Here is a 23,332-nt window from a genome sequence, read left to right on the forward strand (position 1 = left end):
AAGAAAATACTGAGAGGCTGGCTGCAGGCCGTGCTCGGTGCGCCGGAGGATGGACGTAAATGTGGGATTTCACCCTTACTGTGCTTTAGGTTTACCAAGGATGCCCTAAAATTTCAGCACATTTTAGATTTTTCCTTTCGGATTGAAAAATAACCATCTCAGGTCAGGGCTGATGGTTCTTTAGAGAACCTTTCATAATCAGCTATCAAAAGACATTGTATTCAAGGGCTGTTAAGCCATGGAACCATGTGAGCTGACCTTCTCCACGCAGGGTCTGTGAATTTGAAGGAAGAAAGTGTCATTAGAGTTGGTTTTCTTTGTAGCCATGTTCATTATTTTATGCATTTAAAACAAGGCATCCCTAGACTTCAGCAGACTGATGCCAAAGGGCTTGGTAACCACCTTGCTCAGCCTCCTCTGGGCCCCTCAGGCTGTCCAGTCAGAAGGAAAAGCTTCCTTTTAGCCCAGGTATGCTGGCACGGTCCTACCCCATGACTGTTGGCTTGAGAGTTAGCGCCCCCAGCAGGAACCATTCCTAAAGCTCCCACCTTGTGCTCAATGACAAAAAGGGCACAGTCCTTGCTCTGGGGAGCTTGTACTTGCCATCACTTACAAACAGGCCTTTTAGAAGCAATTTGTTCTCTCTTCCAAAAGCTGTTACAGACACTACATGGATAAAGAGAAGGAAATGTGCTACCGGATATTTTCTCCTCTCCATTCCTCTGCTGCGCAACAGGACTGAAGGTAAGCTGAGAGCCAGAAAAGGGTGAAGGGCATGAGCCCCCTGGGCCGAAGGCTGGGACTGATGGAGGGGTAGATTGGGGATGTGACAGACCTGAGTGGGAGAGAGCAAGCCATCACTACCCATGCTGCTGGGAGCCAGAGGCAAGATGTAGAGGTGGGGGCTCTCCTGAGGCCCCAGGAGACCTCCAGAGAGCACTCAGTCATAATGAACGCCCGGGGAGACCGTGATGAGCAAGGATCATCGGCCCCAAGCTACAGATGGAGAAACTGAAGCCCTGGGCATTTAAGGGATTTGCCTGTTGGCTATGGTTGGATTCTAAACAAGGGCTTACTGCTTCACACCTAGGACTTTGTTGCTCTCCCCAGTAAACTGTGAGTAACAGGAAATGGCTAATGAAGTTGAATTGAGAGCTCAAAACCAGAGAGCCACGGTTCTCTTGCTCTGGTTTGTGTGAGGACCCGAATCTTTTCAGGACCCAGATTCACTTGGCTTATCCTGAGTGGGAGCCATTGGCCTCTGAAACCCAAGCATTCTGGGGGAGGTTCCTCAGTGGGCTTTTCTGCTTGTCCCCGCAGCACTTGGGTGCATGGGAAATCTTTAATAAAAGCATTTCCCTCCATTCCACGTCAGAGTTCCTAGAGAGTTAAATCCAGCACGGTTCCCACCATTAAGATTTCCCTGAGTGCACAGAATAATAATACACTTGCTCATCAACTGTTACTTAATCCATGGAAAAAAAAACCCACCTGCCTCAAACACCTGCTCAGCCGCAAAGATAAGGCTGTTCTCCTGAGGGAAGTTAAACAAGAGAGCTCCTAACGACAGCTGCTGAACGGAGGCGCGGCGATAAACCTCGGCTTTGTGAAGGCCTCCGAGCAGCACAGGCAGGCAGCACAGGCAGGCCGCCGTCAAAGGGCCCGTTCATGGGAGGGCCTTGGGGGCTGCCGCTCCCTGCCTGCTCAGGTGCCAGGTTGAGACCAGCAGCAAACGCCCCATCCTCATCCTCCCCCTCACGCTCAGGATGGAAAGATTCACCAATATTCAAATTGAGAAATTGCTTGACCCCACCCCCCCATCCCGTTTGGCTCTTCTCAGACTTCAGCTCTGCTCTAGTGGGGACAGCAGGTTTTCTGCATGCCCTGAACCCCTTGACATGTTCCCCTTTTCTTACCCAGAAACAAACCTGGTGTGTCCTAGTTCAGCTGGGAGCTTGGCTTTCTTGCAGGTGCCAGGCCTCAAGGCTCCCAGCTCTGAAGCCATGGTGTTCTGACCTGGGGTGTGCAGTGGATAGAGACCTGAGTTTAAGTGCAGCCTCAGATCCTTTTTAGATACTGACCCTGGGCAAGCTACCTAAACTCTGCCTCAGTTTCCTCAGCACCTTCCTCCCAGGGTGGTTTGAGGCCCAAGCAAGAACATTTATAAAGTGCTTGGTCTAATGCTCAGCACATAGTATGCATTTAATGAGTGCTTGTCCACCCCCCCATCCCCTGGTCCTTGGTGGGGGGTGGTGGGCAGTGGCCCGAGGAGGCGGCTGCTGCCAGCTCAGTGCTGGGCCTCTACCCTCTGCCTTGGCTGCATCTTTTGGAAGGTCCTGTTCTGGGACCGAGTCGCCCCCTCCCTTCTTGCTCTCTTCTCTATGTTGGGGCTTGCTCCAGGAACTGGTGGTAATGAGATTCTAGCTCACTTGCCCTCAGGTGAGGCTTGTGCCAGTGTTGTTATTCTCATGCAGTGGGTGAGGAATTGGAGCCTGCCTGCTTGAGAAGCCTGACCATGGTCATGCAGCTGACAGGGCTACAGGTGGAGCCAGGAGTTTTTGACTCTAGCCACAAGAGCCCCCCACTTATCTGGAGTGAACCAGTACATTTTAGTGCTTCTTACAGCCTGAGCCTTGTGGCATCAGAAGTAGAAGCGTTATTTTTCCAAAGGTTATGTGTTAAAAATGGATTTACCCGCAGGGCGCTTACTCTTCAACTGGGGAAATGAAACTACACCTGACCATAGCATCCCTTTAATGGTAGGTCTGGGGCGGATCAGTTTTAGGAAGGTGTTTGAGGTTTTTCCCAGGAGCCTTGTAGACAAGACAGAAAAATGCGGGCTGGATGTTAGCCCAATTAGGTGAGTTCACGGGTCGTTAAGAACAGTATCCAGAATGTTGATGGGGGGGAGCTTCCAGCTGGGCCCCAAAGAGTGGATGCAAAAAAAAAAAAAAAGCAAAGCCTGGTCTATAAAAGTAGGGAATTGGATCCCATGTTGGGGATCTGCTTGAGATGCTGCAGAACAGGGCTGCCTCCCTTGGATGGACCGGCAGAAGGAGCCCTAAGAGCTACTGATTGGCTTAGAAAACCCCCTGCTAACATTATCTATGGTTGGCTGTGGTTTTATCTTGTTAAACGTTTCCCACTTCTATCTGAATCTGGCTTAGCCCCACTCAGGAGTTTGGGGCTGCCTGCAGCCATGGGCAGGTGAGACGCTTCTGCTGACACGTCCTTCGTGGAAAATTTCCAAAAGTCTGAATGTGCTGCCGGCTCTGACCTGTGCTTGTGCATCTTCATCTAAGTCAGCCTCTCTGTATGAAAGAGGAAATTAAGGCGCAGGTTCTCCTGACTCTCAGACCCATCCTCGATCCTCTTCGTCATTAACTTCTTCTCATCCAGAGCCCAGGGTGGGGGGGGGTTGGGTTCAGCCCTACCTCTGCTCTTCCCAGCCATCCCTGACTGGGAACCTGTTTCCTTCTCTTTTAAAAAAAAAATGCGTGTGTATGACCTGAGTGATCTCTGAGGTCCCTTTCAGCTCAAAATCCTGACACCTGTAATCTGTGGCCTGGTATAAACCTGAAGAGAGTTCTCTTCAGTGGTGTGTGAGCACTGCCTCCAGGGACATGGCCTGTAGGTGATGGAATTCTCCCGTGTTTTTAGATCATGGTCACCAAAACTCTGGAATGTAGGATAGTCACAGTCACTGTGCCTTGATTTCAAACTGGAGCTCTGATTGAAACCCTAGAGGTTCGAGATGAACGGTTTTAAAAATGATCACCTTGTGAATTTTCTCTCTGGGGGTGGCTGCTAGTTTATATCTTTTCACTGACATTTGTTTAGGGATTTTCCCTCTCTCCTTCCTCGCACAGACAAGAAATTTAAACCTTGGAGAATCGGATTGAGCGATTAAACCACACTGTCTGGCCTGTCCGACTTCAGGGAAAGAATATCTTAATTTTTTAAAAATATCTTTCTGGGAAAAGCAATGGCAGGTCCCCAGGAGCTCCATAGTGATGGGGAGCTTGGGCGGAGCTCAGGCCAGTGCACGTCCTGTTGGCAGGTTGGATTGCTGGCTTGGTCCTGTCCCCAAAATCTAGCACAGGAGGAGTCAGCCCTGCAGAGCAAGGCCAATAACAACACACCGGCCCAGCACGGCAGGAAGCTTCCTCACATTTCTGAGCCCAGCAGTCCATTTCAGAGCAAGTCTTTGCCTCCAGTTCAAGGACCTGGAGTGAGGCAAAGACCTGGCATGACCAACCCCAGCAGCTAGAAGAGGGGATGCGGAGCAAGGGGAAAGCTTCCACAGAGTGCACTTGATGTCCCAGCTTGGCCTGGTTTTGAATATCGAACAAACAGGGACTTGTGCAAATTCCTGTTTCCTCTGCAGCCGTCCTCTGCCCCTCCCCTGAAAAGTAACACGTGCGCCTCCTCAGAGGCACCTCCTGCCAGGCTTGCATTTTCTTGTAAGGCATGTCTAGTGTCATTTTCTGGGCATCTGCTGCATACAGCATCCTGACCTCAGAGTGGCTGTGAAATACCCTCCCTCCCTCTGGGCCTCAGAATCCAGGAGATTCCAGTGAAATGGCCCTTTGTTGTGTGACTATATATAACCCCATTTGGGTTAGTCCGTTTTCATTAATACTCCTCCCTTGGAAAACATTTCCCCTGGTTCAGTTTCTTTGGCTCCCTTGTCTCTCACCACATCCTCTCTTGGCTGATGCCACGGACTCTATTTCTGATTCACACTCCAGCTCGCTTCCTGCCCCATTGAAGCACAGAGATGGGCTTCATTACATTCTCTGCTCCTGGTGTGTGACTTATCAATGAGAGGGAGGCTGGCAAAGCCCCAGAACTCAGCTGATTCTAGGATGACTTCCTCCCATCTTGGAAAAGAAGTGCCATCTCACTTTCAGATGCTCACTGGAACCCAGGAGTTCTAGGCTTGGCTCTTCAACATTCTTGGCGTGGGACTCGAGACATGTCACTTTAAAGCATTTTGGGCCATCCCCCTCTTCACAAAATGAGGGTGTCAAGTTTGATGGTCTCCTGGCCCCTTCTGGAGCCACTGAACACCCATTTCGCTTTGTAGTTATCTTGATTTGCATCAGGGACGCAGTCCTCAAGAAGCTCATAGCTTAGTTACTCATTCTGCATTTTAAAAAAATAGTCAAGTGCTTTCTGCCCTGCCCATAATAGGGTTTGTGCTGAGTTTTAAAGGAAACTTCCACAATATCTGGAGGTCTCCATGTTTTGAAGATGGAGGAGAAAGGTTTCCTCAAACTGTTTGTTGCACAAACCCATTGGGGTGCCACCAATTGCATTGCAAGTTGGAGCAGACCTTGGGAAAAGCTTCGTGCTACTGTTGCCGTTGACTGTCCAGCTCATGTGGAGGGTATCTCCTCCAGAAATGCTGCCCCTGGTGTACACCTGTTGCTGGACATTTCCCGTTTAGTACCTTTGCTCACCAGATCCGGGTAACTTTCTGGGAACCTTGCCCCTTGGGTGGTTACTGATCCCAGAGCTGATGGCCACAGCCTTTGATAAAAACTTCTCGTGTTCACCTCTCAACTTTTGTTCTGTGAGACAGACTCCCACTTTAACAAATGGATAGAGCTCCTCCATACACCAGCAAGGAAGCTCACTCTTTGGGGCTAATATGGTGTGTGATGGCCTGCTTAGGTCCTGCTTAGGCAAGGTTCCTGCCCAGTCTTTCTTCATTTAGGGATCCAGAAGCGATGGAAGAGAAACAGGAGGCACTTGCCAAGGTAGTAACAAGAGGAGGCACTTGGGGAGCAGAAAAGAGTCCTCCGTGCCCAGTCAGGGCTCCTCAAGCCGAGGAGTGGACAGGAGCTGCCACAGAGTCACCTAAAGTCGTATCCTGGGGCTTTTTTTTTTCTTTTTGACAGTCATTTTCTTATTTTGAGGTCAGATCCTCTCCTTCCCTCTAGTACCTCCCCTATCCATTGAGAAGGCAAGCAATAGGATGCCCATTATACATTTGAAGTTGCACAAAACAGGTGTCCAAATTAGTCATATTGTAGGGGGTAGGGTGGGGAGGAACAAGAAAAGTAAAGTGAAAAGAAGTATTCTTCAGTCTTTACAGTGTCTCTCAGGAGGCAGATGGCACTTTTCATCATGAGTCCTTCACAGTTGTCTTGATCAGAGTAGCTAAGTCTTTTCACAGTTCAGCATCACGACGATGCTGTTATTGCTGTGTACGGCGTTCTCCTGGGTCTGCTCACTTCACTTTGCATCAGTTCATGGAAGTCTTAACAGGCTTTTCTAAAGTCAGCTTGCTCATTGTTTCCTTTTTTAAAAATTAAATAAGTTTATTTGTTTTTAGTTTTCAGCATTCACTTCCATAGGTTTTAAATTTTCTCTCCCTCCCTCCCCTCCCCAGAATGGCATGCAATCCAATATAGGCTCTATATATACATTAGTCATGTCGTATAGAAGAATTAGAATGAATAGGAGTAACCATGAGAAAGAAAATCATAAACAAAAAAAAGTCTGCTTCAATCTGCTTTCAGACTTCATATTCTTTTTTTGGGTGTGGATGGCATTTTCCATCATGAGTCTTTTGGAATTGTTTTAGGCCTTTGCATTGCTGAGAAGAGCTAAGTCTATCAAAGTCAGTCATCGAATACTGTGGCTCTTACTGTGTACAAAGTTCTGGTTCTGCTCACTTCACTCAGCATCAGTTCATATAAGTCTTTCCAGGTTTCTCTGAAATCCACCTGTTCATCATTTCTTATAACACGATAGTACTCCTTTACATTCACATACCACAACTTGTTCAGCCATTCTCTAATTGATGGGCATCCCCTCAATTTCCAATTCTTGGCCACCACAAAAAGAGCTGCTTTAAATATTTTTGTACATGTGGGTCCTTTCCTTTAATCTATTTGGAATATAGACTTAGTACTGGTATTGCTAAGTCAAATGGTATGCACAGTTTTATAGCCTTTTGAATATAATTCCAAATTGTTCTCCAGAATGGCTGGACCAGTTCACAACTCCAGCAGTGGTGCCTTAGTGTCCCAGTTTTTCTACAACCCCTTCATCATTTGTCCTTTGCCTTTTCTGTCACGTTAGCCAATCTGCTAAGTGTGAGATATAGTACCTCAGAATTGTTTTAATTTGCATTTTTCTAATCAATAGTGATGGAGAGCATTTTTTCATGTGACTTGATAACTTTCATTTTGTCTTCTGCAAACTTATTGATGTCCTTTGACATTTATCAATTGGAAAATTACTCTTGTTTTTATAAATTTGGCTCAGTTCCCCACAAATTTGAGAAATGAGGCCTTTTTTATATTCCTGTAAAAATAATTTTCCCATTTCCTACTTTAAGTTTGACTGCATTGGCTTTGTTCAGAAACTTTTTAATTTAATGTAATAGAAATTATCCATTTTACTTCCTATGAGGCTCTCTATCTCTTGTTTGGTCATAAACAGTTCTATTATCCGTAGATCTGGTAAATTATTCCATAGACAGGTAAATTTTTCCTTGCTTCCGTAATTTGCTTGTGGTACCACTTTTTATGTCTGAATCATGTACCCATTTTTGACCTTATCATAATATGAGATGCTGATCTGTATCTAGTTTCTGCCAAACTATTCTCCAGTTTTCCCAGAAATTTTTGTCAGATAGTAAATTCTTGACCTGAAAGTTTGGATCTTTGAGTTTATCAAATACTAGATGACTATGGTCATTTACTACTGTTCTTTATGTGTCTAACCTGCTCTGCTGATCTACCATTCTATATCTTGGTACCAGAGTGTTCTGATGATTACCACTTTGTGGTACAGTGTGAGATCTGGTAATACCAGACCACCTTCCCTTGCTTTTTTTTCATTAATTCCCTTGATATTCTTGACTTTTGCTTCTTTCAAATAAATTTTATTTTTTTTAGCTAATCTTTGGTTTGGCACTGCATAAGTGAATTAATTGAGGTAGAATTGCCATTTTTTACATTGGCCCCACCTACCTACAAACAATGAATACTTCTCCAGTTGTTTAGATCTGTATTTGTGTGAAAATTGTTTTGTAATTGTGTTTATATGTTTCCTGGGTTTGTCTTGGCGGGGAGACTCCCAAGTATTTTATGTTGTCTGCACTTATTTTGAATAAAATTTTACTTTCTGTCTCTTCTCGTGGGTTTCGTTGGTAATAAATAGAAATGCTGATACTAGATACAGACCACTATCTCACACTATATACTATGATAATCACGTGGGTTTATTTTATATCCTGCAGCTTTGCTAACGTTGTTGGTTCAACTAATTTTGTAATCGATTCCCTAGAGTTGTCTAAGTATAAGGTTATACTGTCAGCAGAGTCTGATAGTTTTATTTCCTCGTTGCCTACCCTTTGTCTTTCAGTTTCTTTTTCTTTATTTCTCTGGCTAGCGCTTGTAGTACAATGTTGAAAAATAGCCATGATAATGGGCATCCTTGCTTCCCTCCATTCTTCTTGGGAAGGCTTCGAGTTTATCCATGTACAGATCACACTTGCTCTTGGTTTTAGATGGTTGGTGTGGAAATACGCTGAAGGAAAATCACTGCCAGTCTCTTACCAAAAGAGAAGAGAATCAGCTGTGTACTCAGCTTTAACACAACCAATTAAACGTTCGTTTATAACTTTGTAAAATAATTATGGCTAGCATTTATTTAATGCCTTAAGGTTTACAAAGGGCTTTAAAAATATCTTATTTGATCCTCTTGACGACCCTTGGAGGTAGGTGCTATTATTACCCCTGTTTTTACAGAGGAGGAAACTGAGGCAGGTGGAGGTTAAGTGACTTACCCAGGGTCACACTAGTAAGTGTCTAAGACTGGATTTGAACTCACGTCTTCCTGACTCCATGCCCAGTGGTTTGTGCACTACTGTAGTCCCTTCCGTTCACTGCTTATGCATTCATTTCTATATTTACATGTGTATTTTCCCTTTGGATTTTGATGTCATTGTCTGGTCCTTGTGGTTTAGCTTTCTTCATTTCACATCTCTTATATCTTTGCACATTTCCTTACATTCACCACTTTGCCTCTTTTCATGTCATTGATTTGCCACTGATTACATCCCAGTTCCGGGCGGCCAGGTGGTGCCACAGCGCACAGAGCCCCAGGCCTGGAGGTGGGAAGCCTCGTCTCAGATCTGACCTCAGACACTGCCTCGTTGGGTGACCCTGGGCAAGTCACTTCACCCTGTTTATCTGTTTCTTCATCGGTCAGGAAATGACTAACCCCTCCAGTGTCTGCCAGGAAAACCCCATGTGGGGTCACAGACATGTGACTGGACCACAACGACCCACAGATTCCCTGATTCCTGTTGCCATTAGATATTTAGATTCTTTCCAATTCTTTGCAATTACAAACACTTCTGAAACTCTTTCCATATTGTAGTTATTTGTTGAGCACACCCTCTGCTCAGGCGCCACCTCCTCCAGGAAGCCTGTGCTGGCCTGCACTGGCTGGTACCTCCTTCCCCGCTACCTCCTTCCCCAGAACCTCCCTGGACCCTGGAAATGTCTGTGTGTGTGTTTCTGGCCCCGGCTTTTCTGTGTTCATGTGGTTTCCCTCTAAAATCCATGTAAATCCCCTTAATGTGGGGACCAGTTTACTTTGGTCGTAGTCGGCCTATCAGCTGTTGTGCCCAGCACATAATAGATGCTTAATCAAGGCTTTTATTGAACACCCTAGCAAGCTGTGCCCTCCTTCAAGGCAGTATGATTTTATCTCATCTGAACTTTATCTCTTTCGTAGTGCCAAGCTCAGTGTTCTGTACTTGGTAGTGGCATGATAAATATTTAATTACATTAAATTGTATTAAAAGAATACAAACTAGAATAAAGTATTGATATGAATATCTAATAGAATTTCGATTAGAAAGGACCTAAAGAGCCATTGAGGCAAACTTCCCCCCGCCCCCGCAAAAAAAGTTCTCTACTTCAACATCCCAACAAATGGCCATTAGCGACCTGCAGTGGGGGCCAAGCCAGGCCTTCCTAAAGCAGGCTGGTCTGGCTCGAATTCTGAGAACTTGCCTCTTCACAACTTGTGCCCATTGTTCCCCTGCCTGGTGTCTCCCCTCTGGGATTAGTCTTCCATGTGGAGGTCAGCAAACAGAACCGGACCCTTTGTACAGAGTTATCTTCTTTTGGCTAACTAGTGTCCTTTCCTTCAGTATTTCCCTGTCTGGCTTTGAGGCCCTTTACCATTCTACTGGTCGACCTTGAAGTCCTTCCCAAACTGATTCACCCAGACCTGAGTCCAGTCTTTCAGCTAGGGGCTGACCGGGCCTGTGAGAGGAGGGCCTTCACCTCCTTCCTCCAAGAAGCTCAGCCTCTTAATTCAGCTCAAGGTTATGTTAGGTGTCTTGGCTGCCATCTCACATCGTTGACTCCTGTTTAGGCTGTGAATGGCTAAAACTCGGCTCTTTTTCAAACAAATTGCTGTCTAACCATGCCTTTCCTATCTTGTACGAGGTCATTTTTTTTTAATTTAAAAATTTAAATTTAAAAAATCCAAGTGTAAAAGTTCATATTCATTCTTACTAAATTTCTAAGGGGATTCCCATTCTTCATTAGGACAGGACGTATTCTTGATGAAGCCACATTGGTTCTTTGGGACCAGCTTCCTTTTCTAGTTGTTCCCTAAAAGTCTCTTTGCTAATGTGGCCTAGAATTTTGCCAGGAATTGAATTGCTATTGACCTAGAGTTTTCAGACTCTGTTCTTGCCATCTTTGTACTTTCCCGCCTGCTGGGTCACTCCTGTTTGCCATGATCTTTTACAAATGAAGGGTCAGCCAAAGAGCTGCCAGTTCTTCCCATGCCTGAAGATGTAGTTCAGTTAAGCCAGAAGACCAGATTCATCAAATGCAAACTTTTCTCTTGGTCATTGGAAGGGCTTTACAGCCTGGCTTCAGCAGACCTTTCTGACCCTATTATATATTACCCTTATGCCAGGCTGTGACCCAGGCCTGGAATGGCCCCCCCTTGTCATCAAATCCTCTTAGAATCTCTAGTTAGCTTCAGAACTCAGCTCAAATACTATGTTGATGTGAGTTCTTTCCTGTCCCCCGGGTGTGCCTCCCCATCCCCCAGCTGCTGGTGCCTTTTCCCTGGGATTACTGATCTTCCACATCCAAGTGCTTACTGTGTGACAGGGGCGGCCCATGGACACTGGGTAGATCTCATAGGTAAATTGTAATTTGCATGTTGTCTGTCTCAGTAGAATGTGAGCTTCTTGAAGATAGACAGTGGTTTTAGCCGTTCTCTGAATTCCAGTGTTTAGCATAGTACCCAGCACTTGGTAAATGCTTACCAATCGATGGCCCAACTGCTTGCTACTGCCTTACGTCTCCCCAGAATAGCCTCTCAGTTGTTTCGTTAAAGGTTGTCAGGAAAGGGATGGGGTTGATGAAGCCAACAAGCTAGAAAAGGATCTGAGTATTGTATCTTTTGAGGGTTTTTTAAATTTGTTTCCAACTTCTGCAATTTTTATTTAATGTTTTATTTTTCCCAATTAACATGTAAAAACAAATTTTGACATTAGGTTTTGTTTTTTGTTTTTTCAATTTTGAGTTCCAGATTCTTTTGTCCCCTGATTAGAGGGCAGGCAATTTGATATAGGTTATATATGTGCAGTCATGAAAAACTTATTTGCATATTAGTCATGTTGTGAAAGAAAACACAGACCAAAGAATACATAACAAAAAGAAAGTTAAAATTAAAAGTCTGCTTCAATCTGCGTTCAGACCCCATCAGTTCTTTTCTCTAGGGATGGGGACAGCATTTTAAATCCTTCAGAATTGTCTTGGATCATTGTATTGCTAAGAACAGCTAAGTCATTTGCAGTGATACGACATTGCTGTTATTGTGTGTACTGTTCTCCTGGTTCTTCTCACTGTGCATCAGTTAATGTAAGTCCAGGTTTTCTGAGAGTATCCTGCTTGTCATTTCTTATAACACAATAATAGTATTCCATTACAATCATATACCACAACTTGTTCAGCCATTCCCCAATTGATGGGCATCCCCTCGATTTCCAGTTCCTTGCTACAGTAACAAAAAGAGCTGCTATAAATTGTGTGTGTGTGTATACATATATAAATGTCCTTTTCCCTTTTCTTTTCTCTTTGGGGTACAGACCTAGTAGTGGTATCACTAAATCAAAGGATATTTGTGGTTTTATAGCCATTTGGGCATAGTTCCAAATTGCTCTCCAGAGTGGTTGGATCAGTTCACAGCTCCACCAACAGTGCCACAGCCCTTCCTACATTTGTCATTTTCTTTTTCTGATAGGTATGAGGTGGTACCTCAGAGTTGTTTTAATTTGCATTTCTCTGACCCATAGTGATTTAGAGCATTTTTTGCATATGACTTAATAACTTTGATTACTTTACCTGAAAACTGTTTATATCCTTTGGCCATTTATCATTGGGAAATGGCTCTTATTTTCATAAATTTTATTTTACAAATCTGACTCAGTTCTCTATAGCGTTGAAAAATGAGAAACTTGCTATAAACATGTATTTACAGTTATGATTAGTGTATTTCTCTTCATCCTCTTTTTCCTTCTATTTATCCTATTTTCTCTCTCCTTTCACCCTGTCCATCCTCAAAAATATTCTGTTTCTGACCACCACCTACCCTAATCCATTCTCCCTTCTATCAGCACCGTTTCTCTCACCCCCTTCTCCTCCTCGTTTCCTGTAGGGTAAGATAGTTTTCTGTGCCCAGCTGAGTGTGTATGTTCCTAACTCTGTGAGCCAGTTCTGATGAGAGTAAGGATCCAGGGTTAACCACCCCACCTCCATCTTCCTCTCCTTTGTAGAAGTTCTTTTGCACCTCTTTGATATGAGATGCTTTGCCCCATCCCTTCTGCCTCTCCCTTTCCCCTTCTCCTAGTTCCTCCTCCTTTCCACCTTTCCCAGTAGACGCTGCTCTTTACTACCCTGAGGGGCCTCCACCCTGAGGCTGAACCCCTAGGGCTGTTGATAACCTTCTTCAATTCGTTCTTCAATGATTAACAAACTCCCACCCGATCATACCCTCTTCATCCTGAACCTGCACTCCTGCCAGTCACTCGGGCCCCATCCCTGTTCCTGTCTGCTCGCTCGACTCCAGGGGTTCCCTACTGCCTCCAGGATCAAATATACACCACTTTATACACTGTTCCCTCTCTTCCCCTGCCTCCCCACTGCGATTCACCAACACTCACCTGTTTGCTCTTCCCCAAATGAGACCTTCCATTTGTCTCCACTCCAGGTATTTTCATGACTTTACCCCAGGCCCTCTTCATCTCCCCTTCTTGGCTTCCCTGGCTTCCTTCAAGTCCCAACTAAAATCTCACCTCCTACGAGAAGCCTTTTCTGGTTCCCCCTAAGGTTAGTGCCTTCCTTTATAATTTTTCTTTAACTTACTCTCTATATTTCTTGTTTGCACATAGTTATTTGTGTTTTCTCTACCATTAGACTGTGAGCCCTTTGAGATGGTCTTTGGCATTTCTTTGTATCCCCAGCACATAGTATCATGCCTGGCACATAGTAGGCACTTTATAAATGCTTGTTGACTGACTGCATGTGGCAGGCCCTTTCCTGAGAATGTAGCCTTACTATTTTCTTCTTTTCACTTAATTAGCAGGCAGAGAACATACTGTCCTTAACGACGGTTAGTTGCCAGCGGTATCTTTAGAGAACAGGAATTTGGGCAAGATCGTGGCTTCTGCTAACAGACTTGCCCTGGTGCACATCAGACCAAACCCCTGCCTAGATCCAAGAAGTAAATAATCTGAGGAAGGAAGCGGGTCAGTTTTCCAGACCCCTCCACATTATATAAATGCCTTTCCATCTTCCCTTTTCAAACATCGCCTGTCTGTGCTCAGAGAAAACTGGACAAGACCGCTCCTGTTGGGACACCGTGGGAATGCCGCTCCCTCAATGCCATTTTCCCAGTCCTTGTCTCCGTTCTCACGTTTCCCATGCAGAATTCCAGACGCCATTGTCCCTGCTCTGCTGCTCCTTGGTTACATCACTCTCTATCTTCTCTGTTACATTTTCACACTCTTCTTTGGTTACTGTACGTTGTTTCTGCACAGTTGCTTCTGGCCATCGATTGTATCGGGGCTCTGGTTTCTATTTCACATTGATTATGTCTTTTCCTGAAACAGAATTCTTTTACCTCAGAGGCGGCTTGTTAGGTAGAACTCTATTCACGAGTTGTCTCCCTTTGTGGGCCCTGACCTTCTTCCGCCCAGCCCATCCTTTGCTGGATTCCCTTGTCTCTTCAAGCTTCCTGGATTTATCTCCCTGCTGCTTTGCTCTTTTACTGCGTCACTGTATGGTCTGTTTAGCAGGTTTCCTTCTTGGCCTTGTGAATTTCAGGACAAACTCAAGTCTTGCTCATGGGCTAAAGTATTAGGATTTGTTTATTCTAAAGTAAATCTTTGTCCAGTACACCTCGATGGGCCTTTGTTGTAGAGTTAGTTCTGTGGGGGGGAGGGGGTGTAGGGGGCGTTCAGGGAGGCCTAGCACCTCTAGTGTGAGGGCTTGTCAAGCCCTTTCCAAGGCTGCTTTCCACCTTTGGTGTCCACCTGCCATCCAGCTCTCACTTAGGGCTCCAAAAAGCTGTAGCATGTGCAGCAGCCATACCCAGCAAAACTGTCTGGACAGATGGGCTGAAGCATGTTGGGTGAGGCAGGGCTATGTCTACCCCAAGCATATGAGGCTTTCTCCAGTGGAATGCATGGATCAGAACCATTTGTTCCAATGGCCATGAGTGTGGCTGAAGCAGGCGCTGTGGAGTGCTTACAGCTTGGTCAGGCATCAGAGATGACAAAGTCAAACACAGCCTCCCGGGCTATTGCTGGTCATCCTGACTTTTGTCCTGGAAGAGAGAGTGAGGCTGACAACTTTGTGCAGCTCTGCCTCGCTTGAATCCAGTTCACTCACAAGTCAAGACGTCACCCTGTGATGTCATTGATCGTCTTCAGGAGTGAAGGACAAACCTCAGCACTTTTGGAGGGTCTTCACATGGCCCAGATTTAGCTGTGAAGGGCAATGATATTTGCTTGGTGTTTGGAAAGGACCTTGTCCATCTGGACTGGTAAACTCAGATGCTGAATGGGGCTCATGCAGCCAGGGTCTTACAGTTAGATTTCCTGTGGATAAACAAGTTAATTTCGCATGAAGAAACTGAGAATCATCAAGATTACACCCTTAACTTAGACTGCCCATTGTGCAAACACACGCTGTGCTTCATAACAGAGAATCTTCAACGAGCATTTATTAAATGCCTACTCTGTACCAGATACTGTGCTTGGTGCTGGGATTCGGATACAAAGAATCAAGCCATCCGTACCCTCAAGGAGCTTTCCTTCTAGTGAAGTCTTACTATGGTGAGTCAGTCTAGCATTAACTCCTCATCTGAAGGGCCTGACCAGCTACTGTCACATAGAATGATGGAATGGAAAGAACACTAGACTAGGAATCAAAAGACACTAGTTTGATTTCTTTCTCTCTGTCTAATACTGGCTGACCTTGACAAGTCTGTGCCCTCCTCTAGGCCTCGGTTTCCCCCTTTAAATTAAAGGGTTGGACTAGGTGATCTAAGGTATTCTAAAACCATGAAAATCTACATTAACAAGGTAGTGATAAAGATTAGATGACATAATGTGTTTTGTCACCAAAGAGTCGAGTCAGTTCAATGAACATTTGTTTAGTGCCTGCAAATACAAGGCAAAAATGTTAGTATTAATGTGATTAGGATGTCCACTTACTGGCCAGTGACAAGGATCTCGTATTTAGGGTGCCAACAGCTAAGTTCTTTATCCATGTCTCTGATGTAGCCCACCCCACACCTAGGTAGGCATCCAATCCAGCTGATTTTCTTTAAACCCAACTATAGATTTTATGCTTATCCCCACTCTATTTAGTTGTATGGATGCCAGCTCATCATTTTAGCCAGCTGAGATCTTTTTCCTTTGGTTAATTTATTTTTAAACATTTTTAATATTTCATTTTTCCCAGCTAATGTAAAAACAATTTTTGACCTTTGTTTTTTAAAATTTGATTTCCAAATTCTCTCCCAGCCTCCTTCCCCTCCCCCATCCTCAAGTAGGCAAGCAGTTTGATGAAAATTATACATGTGAAGTCGTACAAAGCATATTTCCATATTAATCATGTTGTGGAAGAAAACAGACCCCCCCCCCAAAAAAAGCAACCCAACAAGAAAAATAAAGTAAAAGCTAGCATGCCTCAGTCTGCATTCTGGATAGCACTTTTCATCAAAGGTCCGTCAGAATTGTCTTCGATCGCTATATTGCTGGAAATAGCGGAATCATTCCTAGTTGATCATTGTACAATATTGCTGTTACTGTGTACAGCGTTTTCCTGTTTCTCTGTACTTCCTTTTGCATTAGTTCATTTAAGTCTTTCCGGATTTTTTCTGAAAGCATCCTACTCGTCAATATGTCATTGTATCCCATGACAATCATAATACCACTACTTGGTCATCCATTCCCCAGTTGATGGGTCTCTCCTTAATTTCCAATTCTTTGCCACCAGAAAAAGAGCTGCTATAATTTTTTTTTTTACATATAGGTCTTTTTCTCTTTTTTTAATCTCTTTGGGAAATGGACCTGGATTACTGGGTCAAAGGGAATGTGTGGTTTTATAGCCCTTTGATAATAGTTCCAAATTGCTCTCCAGAAGGGTTGAATTAGTTCACAATTCCACCAACAGCGCATTAATGTTTGTTTTCCCGCATCCCCTCCAATAGTTGTCATTTCCCTTTTTGTCATATTAGCCAGTCTGGTGATGTATCACCAATGCCTCAGAGTTGTTTTAGTTTTCATTTCTCTAACCAATAGTAATTTAGAGCATTATTATATATGACTATAGATAACTTTGATTTGCTCCTCTGAAAACTGCCTGTTCAAAGCTTTTGACCATTTATCAATTGGGGAATGATATGTATTCTTATAAATTTGACTCAGTTCTCTACATATTTGGAAGATAAGGCCTGGGATTCTCCAAGTATACCATCATATCTGCAAAGAATTATAGTTTTGTTTTGAGTTATTAAAGCTTAATAAAATGAGTCAAAGAATGGCCCATTTAAAAAATTGAAACCTGTTATAGACCTTAGCTTGAAAAGGCCAAGGTCCTCTACTGCATCCGGTTGTCCTGATCCATATCTGGCCACTGGACCCCCATGGCTCAGAGGGAGAAAGTGAGGCTGATGACTTTGCACAGCCCTCTCTCACTTAAATCCAATTCACTTGCATGTCAAGGCATCACCTCCCTGATACCATGTTTGTCTTTTGTCCTTGAAGTGGACCAGCAGGTAAGTTTTGTTTCTTCATTTCCTATTCTAATTCCTTCTATTTCTTTTTCTTCTCTTACTGCTATAGCTGGCATTACTTAGTACAGTGTTAAATAAAAGGGGTAACAATGGGCATCCTTGCTTTACACTTTGATCAGTCCTGTTACAGATAATACTTGCTGTTGGTTTTAGAGAAATACTACTTATGTTAAGGCAAGCTCCATTTATTCATATGCTTTCTAGAGTTTATAATAGGAATGAGTGTTGTATTGTGTAAAAAACCTTTTCTTCATCTATTGAGATAATCATATGATTTTTATTGGCTTTGTTATTGATATGGTCAGTTATACTGATACTTGTTCCTAATATTGAACCAGCCCTGCATTCCTGGTATAAATTCCACCTGTTCCAATCTCCTTGCTAGTATATTCTTTCAATTTTTTGCATCAGTATTCATTAGGGAAATCAGTCTATTCTTTCTCTGTTTTTACTCTTCCTGGTTTAGGAAATCAGCACCATATTTGTGTCATAAAAGGAATTTCTCAGGATTCACTTGCCTGTTTTTCCAAATAGTTTATACAGTATTGGAATTAATTTTTCTTTAAATATTAGGTAAAATTTACTTGTGAATTCATCTGGCCCTGGGGTGGTGATTTTTAGGAAGCTCATTAATGACTTGTTTAATTTCTTTTTCAAAAATAGGGTTAAGTATTCTACTTACTCTTCTGTTAATCTGGGAAACTTACGTTTTTGCAAATATTCATCCATGTCATTTAGATTGTCAGATTGACTGGGCAGAAAAGTTCCTAATAATTGCTTTAATTTTCTCTTCGTTAATAAATTCACCATTTTCATTTTTGGTACTGGTAATTTGGTTTTCTTCTTTCTTTTAAAGCCATATTAATGGGGCAGCTAGGTGGTGCGGTGAGTAAAGCACTGGCCCTGGAGTCAGGAGAACCTGAATTCAAATCCGGCCTCAGACATTCGACACATGTACTAGCTGTGTGACCTTGGGCAAGTCACTTAACCCCACTTACCCTACCAAAAAAAATCATATTAATCAGGAGCATATCTGTTTTATTGGGTTTTTTCCCCATATAACCTGCTCCTATTTTTATTAGTTTAATAGTTTTCTTTAAATTTTATTAATATCTCCTTTGGTTTTTAAAATTTCCAATTTGGTTTTTAATTGGGAGTTTTTAATTTGTTCTCTTTGTACTTTTTCTTTAGTTGCATGCCCAATTTATTGATGTGTTCTTTCTCTATTTTATTTGTGTAGACATTCAGAGATAGAAATTTTCCCCTAAGTACTGCTTTGGCTACATCCCATAAATTTTAGTATGTTATCTCATTGTCATCATTCTTTTTAATGAAATTATTGATTTGTTCTTTGAACCACTCATACTTAGATTATTTAGTTTCCAATTAATTTTTTATCTATGTTCCCACAGGTCTTCTTAAGTATTATTTTTATCACATCATCTGAAAAGGATGTATTTAATATTTCTAATTTTCTGCATTCATTTGTGAGGTTTTTATATACATACATAATCAATTTTTGTCATGTACTGCTGAGAAAAAGGTATATTCCTTTCCATTCCCCTTCAGTTTTCTCCAGAGATCTATCATATCTAACTTTTCTAAAATTATGTTTATCTCCTTGACTGTTTTCTTGCTTATTTTTTAGTTAGCTTTATCTGGTTCTGAGAGGAAAAAGTTGAGGTCCTCCATTAGTATAGTTATGTTGTCTGTTTTCTCCTGTAAACTTTTCCTTTAAGAATTTAGCTGCTATATGTTAGCTGCTATACTATTTGGTTTATATATGTTTCATATTGATATTATTTCATTGTGTATGGTACCTTTTAGCAAGATATAGTTTCCTTGCTTATCTCTTTTAATTAGATCTATTTTTGTTTTTGCTTTATCTGAGATCATGATTGCTAACCCTGCTTTTTTTTTTTTTTACTTCAGCTGAAGCATAATAGATTCTGCAGCAGCCCCTCGCTTTTATTCTGTGTGTCTCTCAACTTCACATGTTTTTGGCAAATAACATATTGTAGGATTCTGTTTTTTAATGCATTCTGCTCTCTACTTCTGTTTTATGGGTAAATTTATCCCGTTCATATTCACAGTTATGATTATTAACTGTTTATTTCCCTCCATTCTATTTTTTTTCTCCTTGTCTGGAAGCTATGAAATTTGGCTACAGTATGCCTAAGAATTTTCATTTTGGGATCTCTTTCAGGAGATCGTTCTTGAATTCTTTATATTTCTGTTTTACCTTCTGATTCTTTCTAGGATATCAGGGCAGTTTTCCTTGATAATTTCTTGAAATATGATGTTTAAGTTCTTTTTTTGATCATGGTTTTCAGATAGTCCAGTAATTCTTAAATTGTCTCTACTCAATCTGTTTTCCCAGTCAGTTGTTTTTCCAGTGAGATAGTTCACATTTTCTTCTGTTTTTTTCATTCTTTTGATTTTGTTTTATTGTTTCTTGATATCTCATGGAGTCATTAGCTTCCACTTGTTTAGTTCTTGTTTCTCGAAATTATTTTCTTCTGTGAACTTTTGTAGCTTTTTTTCCATTTCCATTATTTTCCAATAATGCTTTTAAAGAGTTCTTCTCAGGGCTATAAAAATGTTCATACCCTTTGACCCAGCAATACCACTTCTAGGGTTGTATTCCAAAGAGAGCACACAAGTGGGAAAAGGACCCATGTGTACAAAAATATTTATAGCGGCTCTTTTTGTAGTAGCAAAGAATTGGAAATCAAGGGAATGCCCATCAATTGGGGAATGGCTGAACAAGTTGTGGTATGTGAAGCTAATGGAATACTATTGTGGGATAAGAAATGGGGATGATACAGATTTCATAATAACCTGGAAAAACCTACATGATATAATGCTGAGTGAGTGGAGCAGAGCCAGGAGAACATTATACACAACCACAGATATATGGATTCTGTGATGACTAACCCTGATAGACTTTGCTCTTCTCAGCAATACAAGGCTCAAAGACAGCTCCAAAGGACTCACGATGGAGAGAGCCATCTATATCCAGAGAAAGAACTGTGGAGTCTGAATGCAGATTGAGGCACACTTTATGCTTGCCTTTTTTTTCCCCTTTGGTTTTTTTTTTTCTCTTTTTTTAATTTTTTTTTTTGGTTTTGTTTCTTTCTCATGATTCATTCCGTTGGTCATAATTATTCTTCACTACTTGACTAGTGTGTAAATAAGTTCAATGTGAAGTTATACGTGGAAGATATATTGGATTCCATGCCGTCTTGGGGAGGGAAGAAAATCTGGAACTCAAAATTATGTGGAACTGAGTGTTGTAAACTAAAAATAAAAAATCTCAAAAAAAAATAGAGTTCTTCTCTTCAGTGGATTTTTGTGCTTCTTTTACCATTTTTAATGTGTTGTTTTCCTCTGCCATTACTCTCATTTCTTTTCCCATCTTTCCTCTGTCTCTCTTAATTGATTAAATCCTTTTTGAGCTCTTCTAGGAATCCTTTTTTGAGCCTGAGACTAATTCACATTTTTCTTTAAGACTTTGCATGTAGCCATTTTACATTGTTGTCTTCTTCTGAGTTTGTGTTTGATCTTCTGAGTTTGATCTTCTCTGTCACCATAATAACTTTCTACAGTCAGGTTCTTTTTTATTGTTTACTCATTTTTCAAGTATATTTCTTGACTTAATTTTATATTAAAGTTAGCTTCTTCTCCTGGGGTGGAGGGGACACTGTCTGAACCCTCAGACTTTTTGTTCTGTTGTTTTCAGCGCTAGTTCTGGGCCCATGCAAATTTTCAGTTCTTCCTAGGTGGTATAATCAAAGGAGAGGTGTAGTCACTGCTATCCTGACCTATACTCTGGTCTTTGAGCAACCATAATTACTGTTTTCTACCCTGGGACTGTGACCAGGGCCCCTGTTCCCCTGTAGGCAGGATCTCTAGTGTAACAGTGCTCCTCCTCACCTTGGGCCTGCAACCCAGAACTGAGTATGGGCAACACAACAGAATCCTGCATCCACTGCCAGCAAAGAGACCCCTGTGATCTCTTTCTCACCGGTTGTCTGAACTCCTTGTTGTCTGTGGCCTGAAAGCTCTGGAAATTGCTGCTCCAGATTTACTTCCTTCTGCTGCTGGCTCATGCTGGACTTGGCTGCCATGTTCATGAGTGTGGAGGCTCACCCCTTCCTTGTGCCTGGCTTTAGGACCTCGATGCAGGTTTCCTGGGTGCATTGTGCACCGGACTACACTCCCTTCTTATCCCAGTAGACAGACCTTTCCTTTTGACCTTCTAAGTTTTCTTGAGCTGGAAAATTGTTTTACCCCATCCTTTTGTCAGTTTTGCCCCTCCAGAATTTGTTTTGAGGTGTTATTTTAAAGTTGTTTGGAGGGAAATTTGGTAGAGTTTGAGTGAGTCCCTGCCTTTCCTCTGCCATCTTGGCTCAGAGCCTCTGTTGGCTCTGTCTTAGTCTGTTTGAGAACTTTTCACTTCCAGTCCTGTCACCTCTCATATTAGTCCAGACTCAGACCTTCCACAGGTTTGATAAGCATCTGTACCATCACCCAGTTCATTGAAAAACTGCTGAGTGAGCAGGGCTGAGGAGAACTCCATTCCGATGTCCCTCTGAATCAGTATTGGACAGCATTCAGGCATGTCTAAGTCCACTTCACTGTATGCTCTTTGATCCCCCGCCACTCCTCGCTGTCACAAAGATATCTTGAGTGTACCTTACTGAAATCTGGGGTGGCTGTGGCCATCATAATCTGTCAAAAAAGAAAGCTGAGTTGTTTTGACATGACTTGTGCTTGGTAGTGCAGGTGGCTCTTCTCTTTTTCCTAAGTGCTTATAAACTATTTTAAAAATAGTATGTTCTAGAATTCTGCCAGGATTGAAGTCAAGCTCTCTAGCCTATGACTTGAAGCATCCACATCATTCTCACTTAAAAAACAGCATGGATTCTCCTTGTGCCTAACTCCTGTCCTGTCAGTTTTCCCCTAATGAATGCTATGATTTCTTCTTTATGAAAAAGTGTGATACGTGGGAGGAAGGTGGTGGTGTTTGGCCTTTTTGGTTATGTCTGACTCTTCATGACCCCATTTAGCATTTTCTTGGCAGAGATGGTGGAGTGTTTAGCATTTCCTTCTCCAGCTCATTTGACAGATGCAGAACCAAGGCAAGCAGGGTTATGTGACTTGCCCAGGGTCACACAGCTAGTCCGTGTCTGAGGCCAGATTTGAACTCAGGTCTTCCTGACTTGTGGCCTGGCACTGCATCCACTGTGCCACCTAGCTGTCTTGGACAAGGGTACACACTGATTTTGGTCCTAGTCCCATATCCTCCCTACCCACCACAAACAGCTTTTACCACAACTCCAAATAGGTGGTGATATAATAAAAATTGAATGAATGTTCAAAAAAAAATAGTTGTAAGCCAGTTGTTTGAAACTGAGATGTTTTCCACATAGAAATAGCCCATATAATATAAAACCCATAATGTATATCAGCCATAGTACTGTTAGCTCTGATAATGCTGTTTTTAATCTCGAACCTGGCACTGTGTCTCTCACATGGCAGCTGCTGAACAAATATTTGCTGGGTTGAGCTGAATGTTTTCTATTGGGCTCTTTCAGAGAGCAGGGAAGGGGAGACTCCTTGGCCTGAAGTACGATGGGGTCCTCTGTGCTGTGCTACCAGGCTCCCAGCTTTGCATGAGGCGCACGGGCATATCATGCTCTTCTCTGAGACTCGGACCCAGGTCTCCTGGACTGACTCCAGGAACAAGAGCTGACTCTGTCCTCTGTGCCATGCTCTCTGGTGGTGTTTGTTAATTAGCTACGTCTCTGGGAAACAGCTCATTACCACAAGTTCTCTTCTGCACGTCCAAGGGGAGCATGGTAGGATTCAGAGCTCTAGGCCAAACCCCTTTTGTTACAGAGGACATGAGAGAACTGGTCTGCGGGCACAGAGGATGTGGGAGCTGCAGCTGGGGCTGGAA

At 42.8% G+C, this 23,332-nt stretch overlaps 1 protein-coding gene across 1 annotated transcript in view; it reads left to right on the forward strand.

Annotated features, from left to right (window-relative positions):
• FKBP6 (FKBP prolyl isomerase family member 6 (inactive)) overlaps positions 1-23,332 on the forward strand; it is a 44,075-nt gene that overhangs the window by 19,432 nt on the left and 1,311 nt on the right. Inside the window, exon 8 of the mRNA XM_036768603.1 lies at positions 655-744. Coding sequence (XP_036624498.1) covers positions 655-742 — 88 coding nt within the window. The 3' untranslated portion in view covers positions 743-744. The remainder of the gene's footprint in view (positions 1-654; positions 745-23,332) is intronic.

The sequence above is a fragment of the Trichosurus vulpecula genome, chromosome 7, assembly GCF_011100635.1.
Source record: "Trichosurus vulpecula isolate mTriVul1 chromosome 7, mTriVul1.pri, whole genome shotgun sequence".
Taxonomy (NCBI): Eukaryota; Metazoa; Chordata; class Mammalia; order Diprotodontia; family Phalangeridae; genus Trichosurus; species Trichosurus vulpecula.